This window comes from Camelus bactrianus, chromosome 4 (assembly GCF_048773025.1).
Source record: "Camelus bactrianus isolate YW-2024 breed Bactrian camel chromosome 4, ASM4877302v1, whole genome shotgun sequence".
Taxonomy (NCBI): domain Eukaryota; kingdom Metazoa; phylum Chordata; class Mammalia; order Artiodactyla; family Camelidae; genus Camelus; species Camelus bactrianus.
In genome coordinates, this window is record NC_133542.1 from 60,017,078 (window position 1) to 60,038,313 (window position 21,236).

A 21,236-nucleotide genomic window follows, 5' to 3' on the forward strand; every position below is an offset into this window, starting at 1 on the left:
AATTGTATGCTTAAGGAAACCGACGCTCAGAGAGGCTGAAGCACCTGCTCAGAGTCACACAGCTGTTAAGTTGTACCTGGGCCTGTGTTCACAGCTCATGTACTTTACGGCTGCACCACACACCCAGCTCCACGCAACTTCTGTGCTGAATGGAGACAGCAGATGTGTGAAAGTGTGGACTGGGTAGGGCCAGAGGCAGTTCTGTGGGAGAGATGGTGCTTATTAAGACCACACAGGAGCCAGGACTGACTCCAGCCCCCAGGTCCCCATCCCTAAGAGTCTTTGTTGCCTTAAAAGGCAGTTCTGGGGAATGAGGCCAGATTTTTCCCGGGAGGGTTTGTAAATGCGAGTATGCAGGCTTCTTTCTCACCCACTGGTTAAGCCACTTTTAGTGAGCACCTCCTCTGGGGCCTGGGGCAGGTGGTGGCCACATGGGCACCCATGTTGATAGTCGGTGTGGAACAGGCCACGAGCGAAAGCCACGTCAGGCTCAGACCAGACGGCAGGGGCCTGGCCTGGCCTGTGGGACAGGGACTTGCTGCTGGCACTGCGGGAGGAGGACCAATGGGCGTTGACAATGTGAGCTCAGGGCGGAGCACCCTACACCCTGGGTGTAGGAAACAGGGGCCTAGGGTGGCATAGCTACAGGGGACAGCAGGGCAGGAAGGTAAGACTTGTGCAAGGGAGGGAGGGAGGTGCTGCCATCACGGCCATCATGAGGATGGGCACTGGGAGCTCCCCCCCAGGTTTGCTTTCAGGGGTCCCCAGATGCCTGCTGGCACGTGGGAGCTGGGAGGGGCTGGGGGATAGGGCCTCTTGCCTGTTTTTGAATCTCAAGCCTGTCTTCGTGTCCTGTCACTTATGAGTGACAGCAACCAGGGAAGGCCTCCTTGGGTCCTTTATTGGAGTAAAGAGAGTCAACCCTGGGCTTGTGAGCATGGATTGTGGGGCCAGACAGACAGACAGACCTGTTCTGGTCCTGCCTGTGTCCCCTAGGTATTGCTTAGCCTTGAGTAGGTTGTGTCACCTGACTCTGAGCCTCAGTCTTCTCATCTGTGAAGTGGAAGGGCACTCGTGATGGTGCTGACCACTTGGGGTTGCTGTGAGTGGTTGATGAGCTTCCGAACAGCAGCACTGCTCCTGGCACAGCTAAGCGCCTGCTGGCGAGGACTGACGAGACTTGGGAGTGTGGGGCGTGGCGTCTGGCACAGTAGGAGCTCTTGCAGCGGTCGCGGATGTGGTTGGTTGGTTGTGTTCTTGGTGGGAGTTGGCGAGATGAAGGGCACAGAGTGTAGAGCAGCGTCTGGGAGCTCAGGCAGACGTGGAGACAGGTTCCAGATTATGGGTATTACTCACTGTTCCTTCTCGTGGGAACTGCTATTGTGTGTCACTTGGCCAAGCTGCCCATGACAGTGTCGAGCATGGAAAAGACTGGTACTGGGCAGAAAGTGGCCTGGAGTTTTCTCTGTTCTCCCTCAACTGCTTTTATAGTGGGGGACCTGCCAACGTGGGGAAGACCTGCCCTAAGTGAGCTGCCACCTTCTCCCCATGTGCCCTGCAGCCAGACCTCCTTTGCCACGGGTTCCTTGGGTGGGCTGCCCACACCAGCCCCTGTCCCCCACCACACACAGACCCCTTTGGAGAGGCCCTCAGAGGCGGTGCCCCTGCCCAGCAGCGTGGTAATGCCATGGCCTCCAGTGGTCCCACATGGGCATCAGTCAGACCTGTACTGAATTCAGCCTTTGCACAAAAAGCTGCCTTCAGGCCTGCAGCAGGGAAGAGGGAGCCTGTGTTCCCAGAGCTGCTGGCTGGTCCTCTGCCCAAAGCCCGGGCCCTTGTTGGAGCCAACTGCGCCAGCAGGGCCTACTCTATTTATTTGTCCATCACGGGGGATTTGGGCCGGCCACCCCTTTCTCCCTTCCTCCAAGAAAAGAGAGGGAGAGAGAAGATGCAGCCAAAGCATCCTGCTGAAATGCTCTTCTCTGAGGTGCTGAGTTTCTTTCACTCCAGCTCTCCCTGGCCAGTGACCCTGGCTTCTTTCCAAAGAAAGAATTCTTCAGAATTGTTTAGAAGTTCTGGGAACAGACCGCCTGGTGTGAATCCCAGCGCTGCCCAGCTCTGTGATTTGCTCAAGCTTAGCCTTTCAGAGCCTCAGTTTACTCATCTGTAAAATGGGGATAGTAGCAGGCTCTTTAAGGGTTGTCGTGAAGAGTCACGGAGTTGAGGCTTGTAAAGTGCTTAGCAGAGAGCCTAGCAGCCAGTGTTACCGTATCACTACTAGCACGTGTTAAACTGAACCCTCCCTTTCTTAAGATTACTTGATGGGAACTGAAAACAGAATTTCTTGGCAAGGCTCAACTAGGTTTGGTTTGACCCAGTTAGGTGGGGATCTTGAGGTTCAGAGGGTTGAGGGTGAGAAGAGGCATTGCCTGAGCCAGGCCACACTGCGATCTGTGAACTCTCTCTCTCCGTCTCTCTCCTGGGGGCATTCCACCACCTGGGCCCCTTGGCCCTTCCAAGGGATGTTTCATTCTTTGCTGGCCTTCCTCCAAGACGTCTTCAGGCAGCTCCCACAGGAACCCATTCTTGAGCCTGGCCACCTGGGGCAGCCTTTGTTTCTCTGATGCTTCGGAGCACTTGCCAGAGGCTTCTGTGGAGCCTGACTCAGAGATTTGGGAAACAGAGGCCCAGAGAGGTCAAGCACATTGTTTGAGCTCACACAGAAGCCAGACACTCAGATCAGTCACAGAGGATGGAAAAGGGAGAAAAGAGAGTGCTTCAGGGGCCCCCTTTCTCTGGCGTGGGCTCGATGTGAGGCCCCACGGCTGAGGGCAGTGGAGACAGGGGAGTGCAGGAAGTAAGGAGACTTCAGGGAAAGAGGGTGAGCTTGTTCAGAGAAAATCCAGTCAGTCCTGCACTCTAAACCAGAGTTTCTACCCTCAACACTATTGACATTTGAGCCAGATAACTCTTCATCATGGAGCCTCCACCGACCAGATGCCAGCAGCATCTTCAGCTGTAAAAACCAAAAATGCTTCCAGATAGTGCCAAGTCCTTTATATGTGTTGGTCAGTTACTTCTTCGAACAACTCTAGGAGGTACGAAGTGTTAGTCCCTGTTTTAGATGAGGAAACTGAGGCATGGAGAGGTTAGCGCCTGAAATCATGCAGTGAGTGAGTAGCAGAGGAGAGATGGGACAGGGTGGTCTGGCCTTGACGCACAGAGGCACGCCTCCCGGCCTTTCCCCAGCCCTCAGTGAAGGGCTCCCTGTGAAGGGGACGTGGGTCTCCAGAGTCTAGGAACTCTGCTGCTCTCAACTTGAACAGTCTGATCTGATCTGATGCTGGGTCTCCAACCTGTGGTCCAGGATCTACCCACTGATCTTAGTGTCATAGAGCGTCTGTCTGCAACTTGGGTGTCTGTAATTGATAGCCCCACTCCTTCTGGGTTGCTGTCCCGAGGAGATGGTCCAGTTTCTGGAAGCAAAAAGTGCCTCCCCCCTACTAAGCTAGTCCTCAAAGCCTCTGTGTGTGCTCATTTAACCCTTACAGCAGCTCTCGGGGCGAGGGAACATTGTCTGCATTTTATAGGTAGGGAGATGGAGGTCCACAGAAGTCCAGTGAAATGCCCCGAGTCCCTTAGCTATTATGGGATGTAAAGAATCTAGTATGAGATGGAAAGAAGTGGTGGGAGGGGCAGCAATCAAGGAATGAACTTGGGAGAGGACCTATGTGAAACTGACTCCAGTACTTCAGTGGAGCTGAACATTCCTAATTACAAGACCAACCCAGTGGGGTCATGTCCTTGGAATCCTCCCCAGACCAGCCTCCTATGAGCCACCTCTCATGGTGTCCTCTTCTCTTTCTCTTCCCAGGGCGACATGGGAGTATTGGGTCCGATCGGCTACCCAGGACCCAAGGGCATGAAGGTAAACAACAGCCGTCCCTTAATCTGGTCTCATCCTAGCCGGGCACCCCCTGGCTCATTTCAGCCCAGAAGGAAGGATGCCCCAATGCTCTGTTGGGGGAGGAGGCGGGAGACACTCAGAGGGGTTCTGGGAACACGGTAGATCAAGGGCTCAGTTCTTCTCAGTCCTGAGAACCAGTCTCCATCTGCATGTCATTTATGCCAGACATCTTTATTGGACAGCAGTCCTCCAGCCGAGCATGAGTCAGACGTGGTTCCAGACCTCAGGGCACTGAAAGTCCAGTGGGGGACATCACCAGGGCCATAGACATTATAATGGCAAACCACTGAGCTCAGGACATCCCTGAGTGAGATGGGCGTGCAGGAGAAAGGTGGACTAAAACTGCCAGGACCACGTTCCAGGGCTGCTCCCATTTGGCCAACAAGCCTGTGACATGGCTCATTAAGCCCATCTCTCCCCATCAGCACCCTTCTCCCCTGGGTGTGCCCAGAGCACTGTGCTTCACCAGTCAACTGCCCTGTCTCGTATTCCTTCAGTCCACACCATTGCCTTTTGGAGTGGGGCTCATTGTCCGTTTTTACTCATGAGAAAACTGAGTCCTGGGCTGGGGCATGCAGCATGGGTTCTTGCAGCAAGCCAGTGAGTTTACCCCAGGGCTCCTGACTTCTGGGGCTTTGAGCCTCCCGCACAGCTGAACCCTGGCCTCTGTCTTGCAGGGACTGATGGGAAACATGGGGGAACCCGGACTGAAAGGTGATAAGGTGATCTGAATACTCCCTTATTGCACTGTGTTTTATCTGCATGCGAACCCTCTCCGCCTCGACGCTGCTGCTGATTTCTCTCCAGGTCCACTCCCCTGCACTCTACGTGCCTCCGCTCTGGCCCCCTGAATCTGTGCTCTTCATCTTCTTCCTTGTAACTCTGGGTGGGGCCCAGGCAGATGGTTCTGGAGGTATGCAGACCTTGGCCAACAGAGCGTAGGGGGCTGTTGAGGCACAGGGTGGATGGTAGGGCAAGGCAGATCTCCAAATTTGGAGAGCAAAGCTGAGGCCAGTGTCTGGGATTTGAGACCAAAGCCAAAGAACACAGAGGGTGGGGATGCGGAATGGAGGGACATGGTGCTGAGATGACAGGTCCCAGGGCAGTTGTGATTTGGGGTCCAGAGACCCCCTCCCAGGCACAGGAGGAAAGGAATCCACACAAACTGCCAGGATTGGAATTGGGAACCCATTCCTGGAGTCTGAAAACGCAACCGAAAAGCCAGGACGGGCCTCTGAGACCCTGACCTGCTTTCCTCCCAGCTGCCACCGGGAGGCCACCCTTACAGCCCTGCTGCTGAACTGACCCCGTGCCAAACCAGAGCTGGGGTGGGTAGGTGAAACCTCGGGGCCCAGCGAGGGGCAGCACCTGGCCTGGGCCCTGCAGCATCTGAGTGACAGAGACACAGGGGCTGCAGGGAGCAGTGCTCCTGTGCTCTGCCCTCTGGCCATCTTCCTGCCCTCCCCGCTCAGCCTCTTGGAAAACCAGGCACCTCAAGGGGATGTGGGAGAGCTTTCGCGCAGCATCCAGGTTTCCACAAGCCTGAGCAGATAGGAGCCACTCAGCTGCTCCCGGGCCAGGCTCCCTCTGCACCTGTCTCCAGATGAATGTCCTTCTAAATGTGAGGTACAGGAGCAGGTACCAGTGCTAGGCACCCTTGGAGGGCTCTGCGGGGATTAACCCATCCATCTTCCACCCCGCTATGAGATAGAAAGCTTGTCGGGTGCACACCACTGGTAAGTAGTGTCAGGATTCGAACCCAGCACTTGTCAACAGAGCCCTCAACCACAAAACAGGACTGAGGTCAGAAGGGCAGAGCTGATGAGGCCCTTCAAGGTCACCTCCTTCAATGCCTATATTTCGCAGCTGGGGAAACAGACCCAAAGAGGAAAGAGATGCATCAAAGGAAACTTGGTGATCTATTGGAGCCAGCCCAGACCTGGGATCCTTAGAAGACTAGAGCCTCTGGGCTGAAATGGGCACCCTAGATTGTCTTACCCACCCCCCACTCCTAGGTACCTGGCCGCGCAGTTCTAACCCCAGTCTTCTCCATCTGTTTCCACCTCTCCCATCTCTTCCCGTAACGCCCAAGCCTCCAGCTGCAGCTCCCCTGCCTCCGCCACTCTGCCCTCTGGCCCTGCCCTGCTGGCTGCTAAGCCCCCTCTTCCATGGCCCTCCCGCTAGAGATGCAGGGGCTTTCTGTTGGAGGCGGGGGCTTCCCCACCGCTACCTGTTTACCCTGTGGTTTGAGTCATCGGCACTCTGGAAATGTTGAAGTCATGGATGAGGGGAAAGGAAGTGGGGGAAATAGGAGTGTAGGCTGGGAGCTTTTTATAGGACCTTTGCAGAGCTGGCCTCCAGCTCACTGTTTCTTCAGGAACATGGAAATAAATGTGTTACATAGAACTCAGCTGGCTTGCTGACTGGTGATGCCTGGGGCATTTAGAGATGTGAAAGCTCTGGAAAAAAAAAAAGAGGAGGAAATTATTTCTCTGCTCAGAGTTCTCAGGAAAATCAAATAAGTCTTTGGGGTTGAAAAAATGCAAAGAAAAGAGGAAAAGAAAAAAATTCTCTTTTTTGCCCCTTTGGCTGGGGAGGGGTATTAAGGCTGTGGGGAGCTGGGTTCCGATCAGCCCCTCTTCATCCTCACCCCACCCCACCAGCCCTCCCCTGGGATGATGGAGCCACCCCTTGATGTTCTGTGGTCATGCTGTGTAGAATCCCAGACTGTCCATGACCCAGCCTGGCCTCAGTCCCACTTACAACCCACCTGGCTCCCTCTCCCCACGTGAAGTGCATTCTGGAACCAAGGGTCCTGCTCCAGGCCCAGCTTTCTCCAGATCCATTGCCCTGATTTCTTACATGCCTTTGAACATTTTTTTTTTTAAACCATCTTACTCCTCCTTTGGCTATTTAAAAAAAAATGTTCCGTGGTTCCTAAAAACCCTGAGATATTATACAAGATTTTCCAAATTGGAAAAACCAAAGTAAGTTAAAAAAAATTTTTTTTAATTAAAAAAAAAAATCTGGCTTTTGTTCTACCAAGGAAGTTCTGCTGGATCATGGCCTTAGCTGCATGACCTGGATTCTCTAAGATTCCCCATTCTTCCTGGGTTTTTCTTTCTATTCTTCCAACTGCTCCCAGGGCTGTGAATGTTTTCTGAGTCCTGGGGCCAATGTACCAACATGGAAACCTGGAACTGATGAGGACTGTGTGTGATGGTTCCAGCTCCAAGGAGAATGTCTTCCAATCTGGTTCTACGACAGCTCATTTACCAGGATGTGGCTGAATATAGGGAGGGAGTAGAGGAACCCTCTGACAGCCAGAATCAGTGGCACCAAGCCCATGCAGTGCGTCATCCTGGAGAAGAAACGCCCAGACCTAACTCGAGGCCCGTTTACTCGCTGTTTACACGTAGTCTGAACAAACCAGGCGCTCTGGTTTCTCATGCTATAGCTGATTAAAAGCAACGAATTAGAAGTAGACTGAAGCAGACTGTAGGCTTAGAAACTCCTACAGAAGGAAGAAATGACAGCTCACAGATCTGGCAGTGAAAAATACCAAGCAACAGATGCAATGCCTCAGAACCCACTGTGGTGTGGGGCCCCGGTCCAGGCTGCACGCTCCTCTGTGTGACATCAGTTGATGATGAAGAGGTTGAAGGATCAAGACACAGTTCCTTTGACCCGCAGGGGTCAGTTCTCCAGGCAAGGCTGGGTGACATCGGGCAGTTTAGCTTCTGTTAGTGGAGTTCTCAGCCACCTGAGCAGCCCCAGGCAGACCTGCGGACAGGCCACAGGCCGACTCTGTCCCCCCAGGGCCCGCCTCCCCTCCCCCCAGGCTCCTCCTGGCTGGAGCAGGGTTGGGGACTGCCCTTTTCTCTACCAAGGCTGCTGCTGGTCAGATCCACTTTGGGAACAACCTCGGCAAGGCTGCACCTTGCCAGTGGGTCTGATGTGGGGGAGGCTTCCGGAACCCACTGTGGTCTCCATCGTAACCTTCTTTGCTGGTGTGTATTTAGGGTGAACAAGGGGTTCCAGGTGTGTCAGGAGATACCGGATTCCAAGGAGACAAGGTAATTGCAGCAGGTTCACCCCCTGCCCCCTGCTCTGCTCTTTTCTGGCTCTTTTTTTCCCCAGGGCCCATCAGGAGCCAGGGGCCACCTGCAAGATGGCTTCCTCTCACGCAGTACTGTCTTCTCCATCACTCATCTGCCCTCTCATTGTCTCTTCCCTGGACTTTATAACAGCCTCCTGAGTTATTCCCCGGCCCCAGCCTCTTCCCTCCCAATCTGTCTTCCTCACCACCACAGAATTGTTCTTCTGAGGGGCCTAGCTCTGCTCTGAACTCCCAGCCCAGACATGGCTCCCTGCTGCCCCCAGACTGGAGTGCTGGCTCCTCACCCCAGCCCCCAGGCCCCCAGGCCCCCAGGCCCCCAGTGCACAGACCCCTCTGACTCTTTCCTGCCCCTTGCCCTCCCAGGCCTGTGCTCTGGCCCCACTGACCTGCCCCCTGCACCTCAGGTTTGCATACACTGCTGCCTCGCCCAGCACACCCTCTGCCCCGCCTGTGCACGGCCCAGCCCTGCCCCACCTTCCAGAACCCCACATGGCTGCCATTTTCTCTGTCTGCTTCGGGAGTGGCTGTTTCCCCTCTGAGTGCCCCTCACCTGTGGCAGCATACTTCTCCCCTGGTTGAAGGGGATTTGTGCTCAGCCCCCTGACAGATGGCGGGTTTCCTAGGATAGGGCCTCCGACTGGCCCAGATGAGCTCGGCTTAGGGTCCTGCACAGAATGGTGATCATTCAGGACACGTCCAAGGAGCTGGCCTGACTGACTGACTGACTGTTGAAACCAGGCAGCCTGCCGAGGCCGGCTCCTCTTTGCCGATGTCCGGCACCATGTGGCCACATCTGGACCTCACTCAGCCAGTCAACGAGGCCCAGATGTTGGCCAGCGCTCCCTCTTCCTCTCCCCTCCCTCCTGGCTGCCCTGTCCTGACCCAGCCTCGACGTCTCTGGGCTGCCCCTCCAGCCAGGCCCCAGTCTCCAGGCTTGCCAGGCATCAGGGGCACTGCAGTGCCTGCTGGGGGCCCCAGGGTCCCAGGTTCCAGCATGACCCGGTGAGGACAGGGGCTGCTGCTTCATCTTTGCATCCCCAGGGCCCAGCCCACAGAGTTGCCAAGCCGGAGCTTACAAACAGAAAGAAGGGAGTGGGGAGCTCGTCCTCCCCCTAAAAGTGGATGTCCTCCAGGCCTCAGGCTGGCAATGATGACCATGCAGCTGTTCCTCTGGCCATTTCTGGTCCTCCCTAACCCCAGCTTGCTCTGCGTCTTTTCCAGGGGAGCCAGGGATTGCCAGGGTTCCCGGGTGCACGGGGGAAGCCAGGGCCTCTGGTAAGTACCTTCTGCTTCATAACCCCCAAACCTCACACTCTCCAAATGGTCATGGAATGTGACCAGAGGCTCCTTCACATCCAGGATCTCATTTCCTCCTGCAGCAGCCCAGGAGGCAAGTAGAGCAAAGCAGAGATGGAGATTCACCCATTTTACAGATGAGGACACTGAGGCCCACCAGGGCAGGAACACACCCAGCATCATAGATAGGCCTCAGTCACTGGCAGAGCTCTGGTGAGAATCCAGGGTTCCCAATGCCTTGTAAATAATTATTAATAATAGCAGTGGGTATTGTTTATTTATTGAATGTTACTACAAATCAGATCCTTCCTGTGTTATATGACTGCCAACAACCCAGAAGTTAGAAGATTATTATTGCTCCCATTTTACAGATGGGGAAAGTAAGGTTCCAAGGTGAAGGACTTGCCCAGGATCCTGTGGCTAGTAGGTGTAAGAGAAATAGATAAACAACAAGGTCCTGCTGTATAGCACAGGGACCTGTATTCAATACTTTATAATGGCCTATAATGAAAAAGAATTTGAAAAGGAATAAAAAATAAATAAGTGTAGGAGACGGGGTTTGAGCAGCAGCTCCTTGTAGTTGTCTAAGCAGATTTCATTCATATTCTCCTGAGTTTTCCAACCACCCCCTGCCAGGGGGCTAATACAAGGGTTTGGGGGAAGGTGGGCCCTCACTTACCTTTGAGTCCCCAACAATCTCTTCCCTTCCACAGGGCAAAGTTGGAGACAAAGGATCCCCTGGGTTTCCTGGGCCGCCTGGACCTGAGGTATGTGACACCCTATTTCTGTGTGTCTGGCTGCAACTGGGACTGGCTGTTGTCATTGGGAAACTAGGGTCTCTCCCAGAGATAGGGAGAGACTTGCCTGAGGTCACATAGCAAATGAGAGATGAGGCTGAGAATATCAATCCCTAGGCCAGTGATCTTTTCCTTTCTGCCTCTGCACCTCCCGGCTTCCCTAGGGGCTCTCCCAGGCGGTAGGGCAGACGCTGGCCTCAGACACCCTCCCAAGCTTAGTGGCTACCTTTACAGTTCCAGAGAAAAACCTCAGGAAAGCCCTCTGAGCTCTAAATGCCTGGCCCCTTCACGGAAGCTCTCCACACTCTCTGCCGTGGAGTTTGAGGCATCCAACCCCTCTGAGCCCTGGAACCTTCCCAGCTGCCCACAGCCACCCTGGAGAAGGGCAGGGCTCAGGGCTCGCAGACATGGGGAAGCAAGAGGCAAATGTATAAAATTCTGCTGTTTGAATGGAGAATGAGAAATAATGAAGGATGGATAAAGCAACTAACATACTAACTCTGGTTGAGACTCCTGAGAGTCTGATACATGTGGCCGTGAACACAGCTATGTTAAACATTCGTCCCTGGCATTCACGTACAAGGGAGGGGGACGGCTGGTGGAGCCCTTTTGGCTCTGCCCCTCCAAGTCCTTGTCCCCAGTACTGGGACCAGCTCTGGAGAATAGGGTGAAGAGTGCTAAGGCTATTGCCAGTCTTAGGGGGCCCAGGTCAGCCCAGCCCCCTTCCCCCGCCACCACACCTCCCGGCCCTGGGGCCTTGTTCCTCCATGAGGTCTTAGAGACAAAAGTCTGGCCCTGCCAGGTTCTCCAGACCCTTCCAAAGATCACTCCTGGTATCGCCTGGATGGATGAGGGAGTGTTTCCTGAAAGCTACAAGCTCTGCTTCCCGCTGTGTTGACTTTGGCCGTGACACAGTCCTATCTTTAGACAAATGGACTTGGCCTCTCTTCCATGGCCCTGATTCCTTCCCTTGGTCACTGTGGAAGAAGACTTTTCTGAGAGTCTGGGTTTCCCAGCAGTCTGGCCAGTGCGGGTGGAAGGCCTGCTCCCTCATCTTTATCAGGCACCACTTCATGCCAGGAGGCTGTGTGGTATCTTCAGGATGAGAACTGGTTGAATCGCCACCACAACCACGTGAGGGGGATGCCACTACCCCCATTTTACAGATGAAGAAACTGAGTCACTGAGCAGGGAAGTGACCTCCTCAGGGTCACGCTGCTACTTACAGCAAATGAAGGTCTTTATTTGCTCCTTGGCTTCCTCCAGGGCCCCTGGGCAGATGTAGGGGTCTGCCTCTCCCGTCTTTGTGTTCTGTTTGGATTGGCTGGCACCCTATTCAGAAGGTGGCCCTGCTCAGCTGAAGTCAGAAGCTGATGCGCCTGTCAGCGCCTTCCTTCCGGAGTCTTTGCCTCCCTCCTTTCAGAGACTGTGGGCGGAGCTCCAGCTCTCCAGCCCCAGCGTGAATTAACTCTTTCGCTCATCAGTGGATCTGATCTGTGTGAGCACCACCATTTTATCAGCATCCTGAGCTTCAAGCTCTCCATGGAAATAGGCCCACCCCAGGCAGACTTGTTTTCCCAGGACACAGGACCCAAACCCTTTCAGAATGCAGATTTTTACTGAGTGCTTACCGGGTGCCAGATACTGAACTAAATACTGCACCCAACCTACTGTCTTTAAGCCTCAGAACAGCCCTGTTAGGTGATGGTATGGTCACCGTTTCACAGATAGGAAACCGAGGCGCAGAGAGGCTTAGAAACCTGCCTGAGGTCACACAGTGAGTCAGTGGCAGAATGGGACTTTGAGCCTCTCAATTAGAAGAAAAAGACATCAGGGCTTTGGCTTCCTGTGTTAGCTTCAAATTCGGGACGACTTTTGCCTTTGCTAGTGAGAAGGGTGAGAGGATGTTTGAGCTGAAATTTTAAAAAGTTACCAAAAGCTCAACAGGGGAAGGGAAAAGAGCCACTTATGAAGGCAAAGTGGGAGAGCATTTTTGGTCTCAGGGATTCAGATCTCAGGCTTTGGTTTCTGACTCAAAGAAAACTGAGTCGTGGGTCTGCCTTGAAAACAAATGGGGTTCTAGGCTGAATTAACAGAGGTATTACACCTAAAAGAAGGAAGGGGATGTTCTCATTCTGGCCTGTGCTGGTCAGTTCACACCTGGAGAAGCATGGGTGTCCTACTGATCACCAATGATGGAAGCTGACCAGTTGGAGACAACCAGACTGAGGGGCCCTGGGCCCCTGAGTAGAAGGCGTTGAAGGGACAGGGAAGGGCAGGCTTCTGGGGATGAGGTGACTGGTCTCCTAATTGTGTAAAAGACCACTATGGGAAGAAGGACCCCTTTTGCTTTGAGGGTCCCTGAGGGGCAGCATGAAGCTGTTGTAGAAGGGAGGAGGAGATTCTGCTCCATGTCAGGAGGAAGCTTCCATGAACAGTCATCCATCAGGAATAGGCCTGGTCAGGGAGCAATGAACCCTCACTGGTAGCATGGGGCAGAGTCCAACACACCTGGCCAGGATGTAGCGGGGACTGCAGCTTCGGACATGAGCTGAGACTTACTAGATCAGTGCTTTTCAAACGTTTCAAAGTCACAACAAACCTAGAACATAAGCATACCTCCAGGATACCTGCAGTCAAAGGATGGTCCTTCTCAGAGCAGAGGGTGCCTGGCTCGAGGCCCTGGCTGCCCAGGCTCAGGACTTGGGAAAGTCTACATTAGTCGACCGTGTATGTGCTTGTTCCTGTGTTAAGATCTTCCTTCCACTTAATTTTCTCAGCAACTCTCTGAAGTGTAGGGGCTGGTACCAGGATCCTTGTTTTAGGACCAAGAATGGTCCCTTGCAGAATGGGATGGAAACCCGGGTTGGTCCCCCTCTTAGCATTTCCTTTCATAGTACCTCAGGTGACCCCTGCTCTCTTCTTCCCTTCAGGGTTTCCCCGGAGACATTGGCCCCCCTGGGGACAACGGCCCAGAAGGCGTGAAGGTGAGTCCCTGCCCAGGGTGGTAGCTACTGCTGAAGAAGCTGACACCTGCGGAAACCACAGGCCTACAGGGCTGGCTTCCTGGCTTGGAAGCAAGGCAACCTTGCTGGCCTGTGTTGGAGATGGAGGTGCCGCCTCTGAGATCCCTTTTTTTCCCTTCTCCCCAGGGTAAGCCTGGAGCTCGAGGCCTGCCGGGACCCCGTGGGCACCTGGGGCCCGAGGTGAGACCGTCTGGCCCTGCCCCCTGCCCATCCCTCCAAGCCCCCAGCCTGCTCTGTCCTGGGTCCTGGAGGCCTTAGCTGGGGGCCAGGGCACCTCAGTCAGGAGACACAGCCAGGGCCACCTCAGGCTTGCCTTCTAACTCATCCTTACAGCCTTGCCCCGTGACCCTTCCAGGGTCCTTCTCTGCCCCACTCTGGCTGGCAGGTCACTCCCGCAATGGCACCCCCATTGCCCTGGGGTCTCTCTCAGAGCCACTGCCACTGCACCTGCTTATAGTAGCACACTTTATTGGGGTATTGATGTGGGAGGGTAGGAATTGTTGGCTCAGGTGAGGCCGTGAGTCTCAGGAAGGTGAAGGGACTGTGTCCCGTCCCATGGTTAGCAGCAGGCAGCATCAGATTCAAACCTGGATCTGCTGAGCACAAAGCCCATGATAGACCCTATGCTATAGCTTCTGGGCTCCTGGGAGCTACGTGGGGACCTTCCCAGGGAATGGCATGACTTGTGCTGCTAGTAAGTGGTCGAGTGAAGATTGCCTTATTTACTATTCATGACGAAGGGGATTGACAAGTTCTCTGGGCCTGTTGGAGCACCAGCTGGAGGGCTGTTCAGCACCCCATGGATTTTTCCTGTGCACAAGGCCCTCTACCATGCACCTTGGCTCAGGTCCTAGGGCCCCGTGACACACAGCCCTGGGTGATGGTGCAGGAGGCCCAGACTCACCATGACCACAGGAAGGCGTCTGGCTGACATGGATCCCTTCTCGGGCTGGTTCTGGGTCTGGCGCAGGTCCCAGCATGGGCTCTGGGAACTGCCACGTGGGGTTGCTTTCCTGGAAGCTGGAGGGATGGTGGCTCTGGAAGGGGCCTCTTGGTTAGGTCTGGCATGCCGCTGGGGGCCGGTTTGGAGGCTGCCTGCACATGCAGGAGGGCCTGAGGAGTCTCCGCCTATGGGAAGTGGGAGGGGGCTGGAGGGAAAGATGGTACCAGCCCCGCGCTTTTATCTATACTCACAGTACCGCTCAAGCAGACCCTCAATACGCCTGCCATTTGCTCTTATCTTCACTGATGCGTTCATCCACTCATACGTTCATTCAGTCCTCCACTGGTTCCCTCTCCCATGCCCTCCTCCCTCACTTCATGCACCACACACCCACTAGGCCCTGGGCATACCCATCCTGAGTGATGTTTGAGGGGTGGCTTCAGAAAAGAATAAGAGATCATGGCTCTCCTCCAAGAACTCAGGCTAGTCATCATAGTTTAGGGTGACCCTCTCTGCCCTGCACCATTTTACAGATGGGGAAACTGAGGCACAGTGAGGCTGAGGTCTGCCACCGAGTAACCATCAGAGCTCAGAAGACAGCCTATATCTCTGAGCTGCAGTCTGGGGCTCCCCTCCCATGGCAGATGATAGGGTTTGACTTTCCTGCCCAGCAATACCACCAACCCCGGCTGGTCACATTCAGATGGTACTGAAGCCCCTGTGTGGCCTGGCCTCTAGGACTCTGCCCTGGGTGGGGTCAGGCAGGCAGCCCGGGTGCCCTCTTGGTCCAAGGGGGTTCTCCTGCAGCCACCCCTTTCCCTCCTAACAGGTGAAGTTCTCCAAGACTCCCACTGGATTAACTTCCTCCTTTTTTTCTTCTCTCCTGACTCTAGGGAGATGAGGGACCCATGGGGCCACCAGGGGTTCCTGGCTTGGAGGTGAGTGTTGCTGGCCTGGGGGAGGTGGGGTTTGTTGTGCTGAGAGAGCTCTGTGCAGGCGGGCAACATCTGGGTGGTGCTCTTGAGAGAAGTCGCCAGTGAGGGCCTTGGGCCAGCCAGGGAGGGGGCTAGGACAGACCCCAGAGGAGAGAGCCAAGACGCAGGAAGCTGACTGGCTGTTCTTGCCCACCTACTGTGTGCTGCTGCTTTGTGTCCATCTTCATTCATTTGATTCTTCCATGAAAGAGGCACCGTCTTTCTTCGTTTCATTCAAGGCCATCCAGGCTCAAAGAGCGAAGGATTTAGCCCAGTAGCTCACAGCCAGGAAGTGAGCATGCCCTGCCTGGAACCTAACCTTGGTTCTCTCCACTGCACCAGGTGGCCTTCCAGAGCGATTCCATCAATCAGCAGTTTGTGAATATTTTGGTCTCGGCACCTCTTTACGTTCTTAAAAATAATTGAGGACCCCAAATGCTTTTCTTTGTGTAGGTCACATCTATCGATCTGAGTATTAAGCCTGAGAAACTGTAAAAGTTTTTGTCAATTCCTTTAGAATTAGTAACACTCCAAGATTAACGACACACATGTTTCATGTTAACAAAAATAATAGTTTTTAGAAAAATAGGTGTATTTTCCAAAGAAAAATAATTTAATGAAAAGAGTGGCATCGTTTTACCATTTTTTTGCAAATCTCCTTCATGTGTGGCTTAAGAGAAGTCAGCTGGGTTTTTCAGTCTACATTCCATCTACGGATGATACCATGTGTCATGTAGCCTCTGGAAAACTCCACTTACATTCATGAAAATGAGTGACACAGGCAAATGACATCTTAATATTATTATGAAAATAGTTTTGACCTCATGAATCTCCTCTGAAAGGGTCTCAGGGACCCTGAGGGATCCTCAGACCACACTTTGAGGACAACGGCATAAACCATTCCCCTGTGTCCTTTATCTTCTGTCTGGTTCCATCCTTTTCCTCTCTGCTTGAAAGCAGGTTTCATCATCCCCATTAACAAACACGACCAGCCGGGGAGGCGAGACTTCCCGAGGTCACACAGCTGCAGACCTTCCCTGCATCCCCATGACAGCCGGCAGCCTGGTGACCTCAGGGCTCTGAGTCCCTCCTGTCGGGGCACTGTGGCCCTCCCCTCCTCCCTCCTGGCTTCACTCACTCACCTCTCCCTGTTACAGGGTCAACCCGGCAGAAAGGGGTTTCCTGGAAGGCCTGGCCCAGATGGCTTAAAGGTGAGGGGACCTGGAAGTGACTGGGCTGGGGAGAGGGAGGAGGGAATGCCTGGGGAAGAGAGGAGATACGGGCAGCCAGCCTCTGAAGCCCTAGGATGAGCCCCGAATCCCTGACCTGTTGTGAGAAGGACAGGAAATTGTCCCCATTTATCAAAAAGTATGGGTAACAGAGTGGAACAAAAGGACATAATCTCAGTGTCCTTGAGCACTGGGGTAGTGTTCAAGTAAGGGGTACAGTGCAGTCACCGAAGATGGTGTGCTGCAAGGTTTTACAAGACGGGAAAATGCGTGTGCCTTCCGGGGGTGATGATCGGGGTGAGGAAGCAGGTCATAAAGCGGAACCTGCAGGATGCGCCCGCGGTGGGACTGGGTGCACCCTATTCCCGACTGCTCCATGCAGAGGCCGGAATGTGGACGGGGTTATCTCTGGGTGGTGGGATTATGGGAGATTTCCATTTTCTTCTCTAGGCTTCTATATTTTCCCCATTAGGTACCATAAATCTGCATTTCATTTATTAACAGTTCTAAGTTATCAGAAAAGAACTGGCGCTAGTAAAATTGTATGATCCTCAACGCATGGGCAGCTTAATGGCTTCCCAGGGACTCCCCTCGAGGGATGGATTTCCCCAGCTGTCCTGGGCAGGGATCCTTAGGCCAAGTTTACATCTGGGCAAATGCACAGAGGGTTAGGGCAGAGCCAGGGGGCCCAGGCTGTCCAAGTCCCCTCCCCCCAGGGGAAATGGTCCCGTGTCTGTGTCTGTCTGGCCCCTCTGGGTGTCTCAAACATGAGGCCTTGGGGAAGAGCTGGAGGGGAAGCTGAGGCTCAAGCCCGGATTGCTGTGAGCCACATCCATTTGTGAGCCAAACTCCTGGCCAGTCCAAGCCCGTGTCCTGGCCTCTGAGGTCTCGGCTTTTCTCCCTCAGATACCGGCTGGGTTTCTGTGGTGGAAGCAGTGACGTGGCCTGGCTGGATTTATCCCACGGGTCTGCTCACCAGGACGGCTGTGGCTGCCTAGGGCTCAGGAGCCACCCCAGCATGGGATAAAGCTGACAGACAAGGCTCCAAGAGGCCACCAAGCCTGAGAGTTGGAAATAGCCTCGGGGACCAATGAGTCTGATTTTCCTTATTTGTATCTGGGGAAGCTGAGCCCCGAGCTGGGACAAGACTCACCAAAGTCACTTGTGAGCTGGTGGCAGAGTGGTGGTGGGTTAGGTCCAGGACCCAGGTGCCCTGACTCCCCAGTTCCGTGCTCAGCCTGGGTGGGGCAGCGTGGTACAGTAGGAATGGCGATTTCAATCAGTCAGACCAAAGTTCTAATTCTAGCCGTAACCTTCAACTTGCTGTGTGATCTCGAGCAAGTTACTTCACCTCTCTGAGCTTCAGTTTCCACCTCTACAAAATGCAATTGGTTGATGAAGGGCCCAAATGAGATACAGACATCAAGTGCTAAGTAATCTACAGAGAGAATGGTGACTAGAGTCATCTTTGGGGCCAGAAGTTCTGTCCCAATATCTCTTGTCCCTGCCATTTGTTTGGAGTCTCCAAGACCAGACTTTGGAGTTAAGTTTCGGGATCAGCCTCCACTGGTGGGAACTAAGGCCAGTCGGCTGGGATGTCCCCCTGGAGGCCTGTACTCCTGTCGCCTTGCCCATCCCAAGTGACCTTCTTCTGTTTCTCCGCAGGGTGAGCCAGGCGATGGTGGACGGCCGGGGCCCGTGGGCGAGCAGGTGAGTCAACACTGTCCCGGAGCATAATGACTCCCTTTCCTGAGCACTTACTCAGTGGGAAGTGCTCCTGAGCACCACCTCATTTCATCCCTGTGGCAGCTGGAGAGATAGGTTCGTTCATCTCCCCCTTTCATTGATATGGACCGACGCTGGCTCTGAGGGAGGTGAGGTCATTGAGTGAGAAAACCATGAACCTTAGTCATGATGGCTGTTCCCCACGGCCTGACTCTGCAGATGTGTTGGGGGCATTCGCCCAAAGACGTCACATGACTTTGCTCCCAGAATGTGAAAGCTGGAAGAGCCCTTAACAGTTGCCGCCCGTGCTTGATTTATAGACAGGGAAGCTGAAGACCAGAGAAGCAGAACCACCCCTTGCCAGGGCCTCTTGGTCCAGGCATCCCTAAATTGGGAGAAAATGGGATTCAAACCAGTGGCACTTCTATTTGGGGAGCCAGGCCAAGGTCTGAGGAGGAGAGGAGGTTGCAAGTAGTTGTTGAAAAGGAGGTTGGAGCACCACGACCTTCAGTATCGAGGTCCAGGGCCCTTGGCGCTGGAGAGCAGCAGCTCGGAGTGCCAGGTGGATGACAGGCCTTGTCCCTCCTCCGCAGCCTGGCGCCTCCTGAAAGCTTAACCTCTGGGCTTGTAGGTCAGGTCACGAAGGTCGTAGTCTCCTCCACTCCTTTAAAGAAGGACACCACCCTCTGACCCCTGCAAGGGGCTGCCTCAGGCTGGAAGGAGGAATGATGCTGGGGTCCCAGAAGAATTTATCTCTGCAGAGAAACACCATCAGTGGCGTGAGAGTCACACACGATGAGCTTCCTCACCAGGCCTGCAACATCTGTTGGGGGAAAGAAAGGAATTAAAGCAGGAGGAGGACTGGATTTTTGAAACCTTTCCAGTGTCATTCGAGCGCATTCTGTGGGAAGCCCGGGAGTTTGGAAGGGCTGCCGCGGCCTGGATGTATTTCCTGATTGGAAAAAAAAGGCAATACATTCAGCAAATTTAATTTCATAGTTATGCTCATGGTAGGGCCCTCGGGAAATAGATACTCAGAATCCTAGGATGTCAGGGCACAAAGGGTCCCTAGAAATCACTCTCTCTTGTGCCTTGGATCCCTTTGGCAGGCCTGTGAAGCCCAGGGACCCCTTCTCAGAATAGAGGATTTTTAAATGCATTAAATAGGAAACAAAGGACTGCAGAGGAAATCAATCATATTGAAATACGAATATGACAGTATGTTAAAATGTGGTCTCATGGGTGCGCTGCTTTATTCTTGCTTTAAATAACGAGATCGAGAGGCAGGTCCAATAACGACCTCAGTTTCGAAGTCTCTGCAGCCGTGGCTGTCATGTGACACGTAAATATCTGTGGCCGGTAAAGATGCTGCGGGTTTGTTGCCTACACTCATAGTTGAGGGAAATGCTAGATTTCAACTAGAGGTTGGTGAAAATAAAAGTTGTCATTTTTCCCATTCAAGTTCATGGACCCCTGCAGTCCATCCACGGAGCCTTACGGGGACCCCAGGTTAAGAACCCCTGGATCCTAGTCCATGTTGGCAATCTGGTATCCATGGAGAAGAATGGGCTTGACCAGGATGACCAAGGATGGTAGTGGCAAAGCTGGGGCCAGGAGGAGCGGGAACCCTGCCAGGGGCAGCCCCGGGCCCACTTATTCGGTAGAGCCCTCAGCTAGCTGCCCAGCCTGCTGAGCAGGAAAGAGAGACCTGTCTGAGCCATGAGACAGGGCTGGAGCCTGCTGGCTGCCACTAGGCACCCTGGGGTGCCACGCCAGCTGTTCCCTTGGCCCCCTCCCAATGTGGGAAGGAGCAGGCATTTCCTGTTTGTGACAGAATCAGAGGATTCCCCAGGAAAAATTAAAAGGACTTCCTTATAATCCTAGCGTCAGCTACATTTATCAGGCATGTGTTAGGTTCCAGGCTCTGTGCCAGACACTTTCCATACCATCACCTGCAGTTCCTCCAGCAACCCTACGGCAGTAGGTACTATGATCCCCATTTTGCGTATGAGGAAACCAAGGCTTTGAGAAGTTAAGTAATTTACCCAAGGTCTCCCAGGCAGTAACGTGGCTGTCAGAGCCCAGGTGGACACTCAATTCTGCTGGATTCCCAAAACCTGCCCTGAAAGGGCTAAAAAACCCTTGACCTTCTGAGCTCTTACAGTTTTCTAACAGCTGGCTAGAGTACAGCCAGCCTGCCAGGCCCTGTCCTAGGTGCTGGGCACACAGAGATAATCGCCAGGCATGGGCCTTGCCTTTAAGAAGCTCTGTCCAGGGGGAAGCCAGGCATCCAAACACCTCACCCAGAGATGTCTAGTCCAGCAGAGGACCCATGACCCAGCACCTAGCAGAATGTCATGAGAGCAGGGTGGGCCTGAGAAAAACTCCCATAGTCGACAACAGGCCTTTATCTGTAGCTGGTGTGAGGACCGGGCCAGCCTTTCCCCCCAAACTGGGGACTCAGGTCCTGCCTGTGCAGTGCCCTCTGTAGGCGATAATGCTGCTTCCTCTCCCCACCCCTGCCCTCCATGCCCTCTTGCCAGCTGAGGAGCCACCTGTCCCACAGCTGTCAGAGCTGCTTCTCCCCCAGCCTCGCCAGGTGGAAGTCCTGGGCCTCTGGGGCGAGCGTCCCTGGACCAGCTCCACCCATGGCACAAGCCAGGCCTGTCTGGATGTTCTGGGACAGTGCCCCCAGGAGGGGTCCCGGTAGGGGGAGGGGGCACTCGCTGTATGGCCCTTTTTCATTAGGCTCTTGTTTGGCTTCTTGTTCCTGCCTGCCTTCCAGGACCCAACAACTCATAAATTTAAAGTAGCTATGAAATTTCTGTTTCTCTGGGCCAGTCGGGCAGGGGCCCCTTAACAGAGCAGTTTTTATTCCCTTTACTCGGCATCCTCTAAATGTCTGACTGCTCCCTTGTGGGCAGCTCAGGCCTCTGTCTTAAGCCCATGCCCTTTTAAAATAAATTAGAATGGGATAGGAGGAACTAACATTTATAAAGTGCCTATAAGGGCTGTGCAGTATCGCCGGTCCTCAGAACAAGCCTGGGGGGTAGGGGGAGCCCTTTATCTAAGTCCCCTCACTCCACACGTGAGGCTCACAGAGGCTCTGCAATTTGCCCAGGGTGCACAGACCTGAATATTGAATGATGATGACATAGA

At 53.9% G+C, this 21,236-nt stretch overlaps 1 protein-coding gene across 5 annotated transcripts in view; it reads left to right on the plus strand.

Annotated features, from left to right (window-relative positions):
* COL27A1 (collagen type XXVII alpha 1 chain) overlaps positions 1-21,236 on the plus strand; it is a 143,763-nt gene that overhangs the window by 64,928 nt on the left and 57,599 nt on the right. For all 5 annotated transcript variants that reach the window (XR_012506525.1, XM_074362071.1, XM_074362070.1 and 2 more), the window contains 10 exons: positions 3,875-3,928; positions 4,645-4,689; positions 7,990-8,043; positions 9,309-9,362; positions 10,097-10,150; positions 13,114-13,167; positions 13,333-13,386; positions 15,043-15,087; positions 16,281-16,334; positions 18,018-18,062. Coding sequence is in view for 4 of the 5 variants with exons in the window: in XM_074362071.1 (XP_074218172.1) it covers positions 3,875-3,928; positions 4,645-4,689; positions 7,990-8,043; positions 9,309-9,362; positions 10,097-10,150; positions 13,114-13,167; positions 13,333-13,386; positions 15,043-15,087; positions 16,281-16,334; positions 18,018-18,062 (513 nt within the window). In the remaining variant the exon portion in view is untranslated. The remainder of the gene's footprint in view (positions 1-3,874; positions 3,929-4,644; positions 4,690-7,989; positions 8,044-9,308; positions 9,363-10,096; positions 10,151-13,113; positions 13,168-13,332; positions 13,387-15,042; positions 15,088-16,280; positions 16,335-18,017; positions 18,063-21,236) is intronic.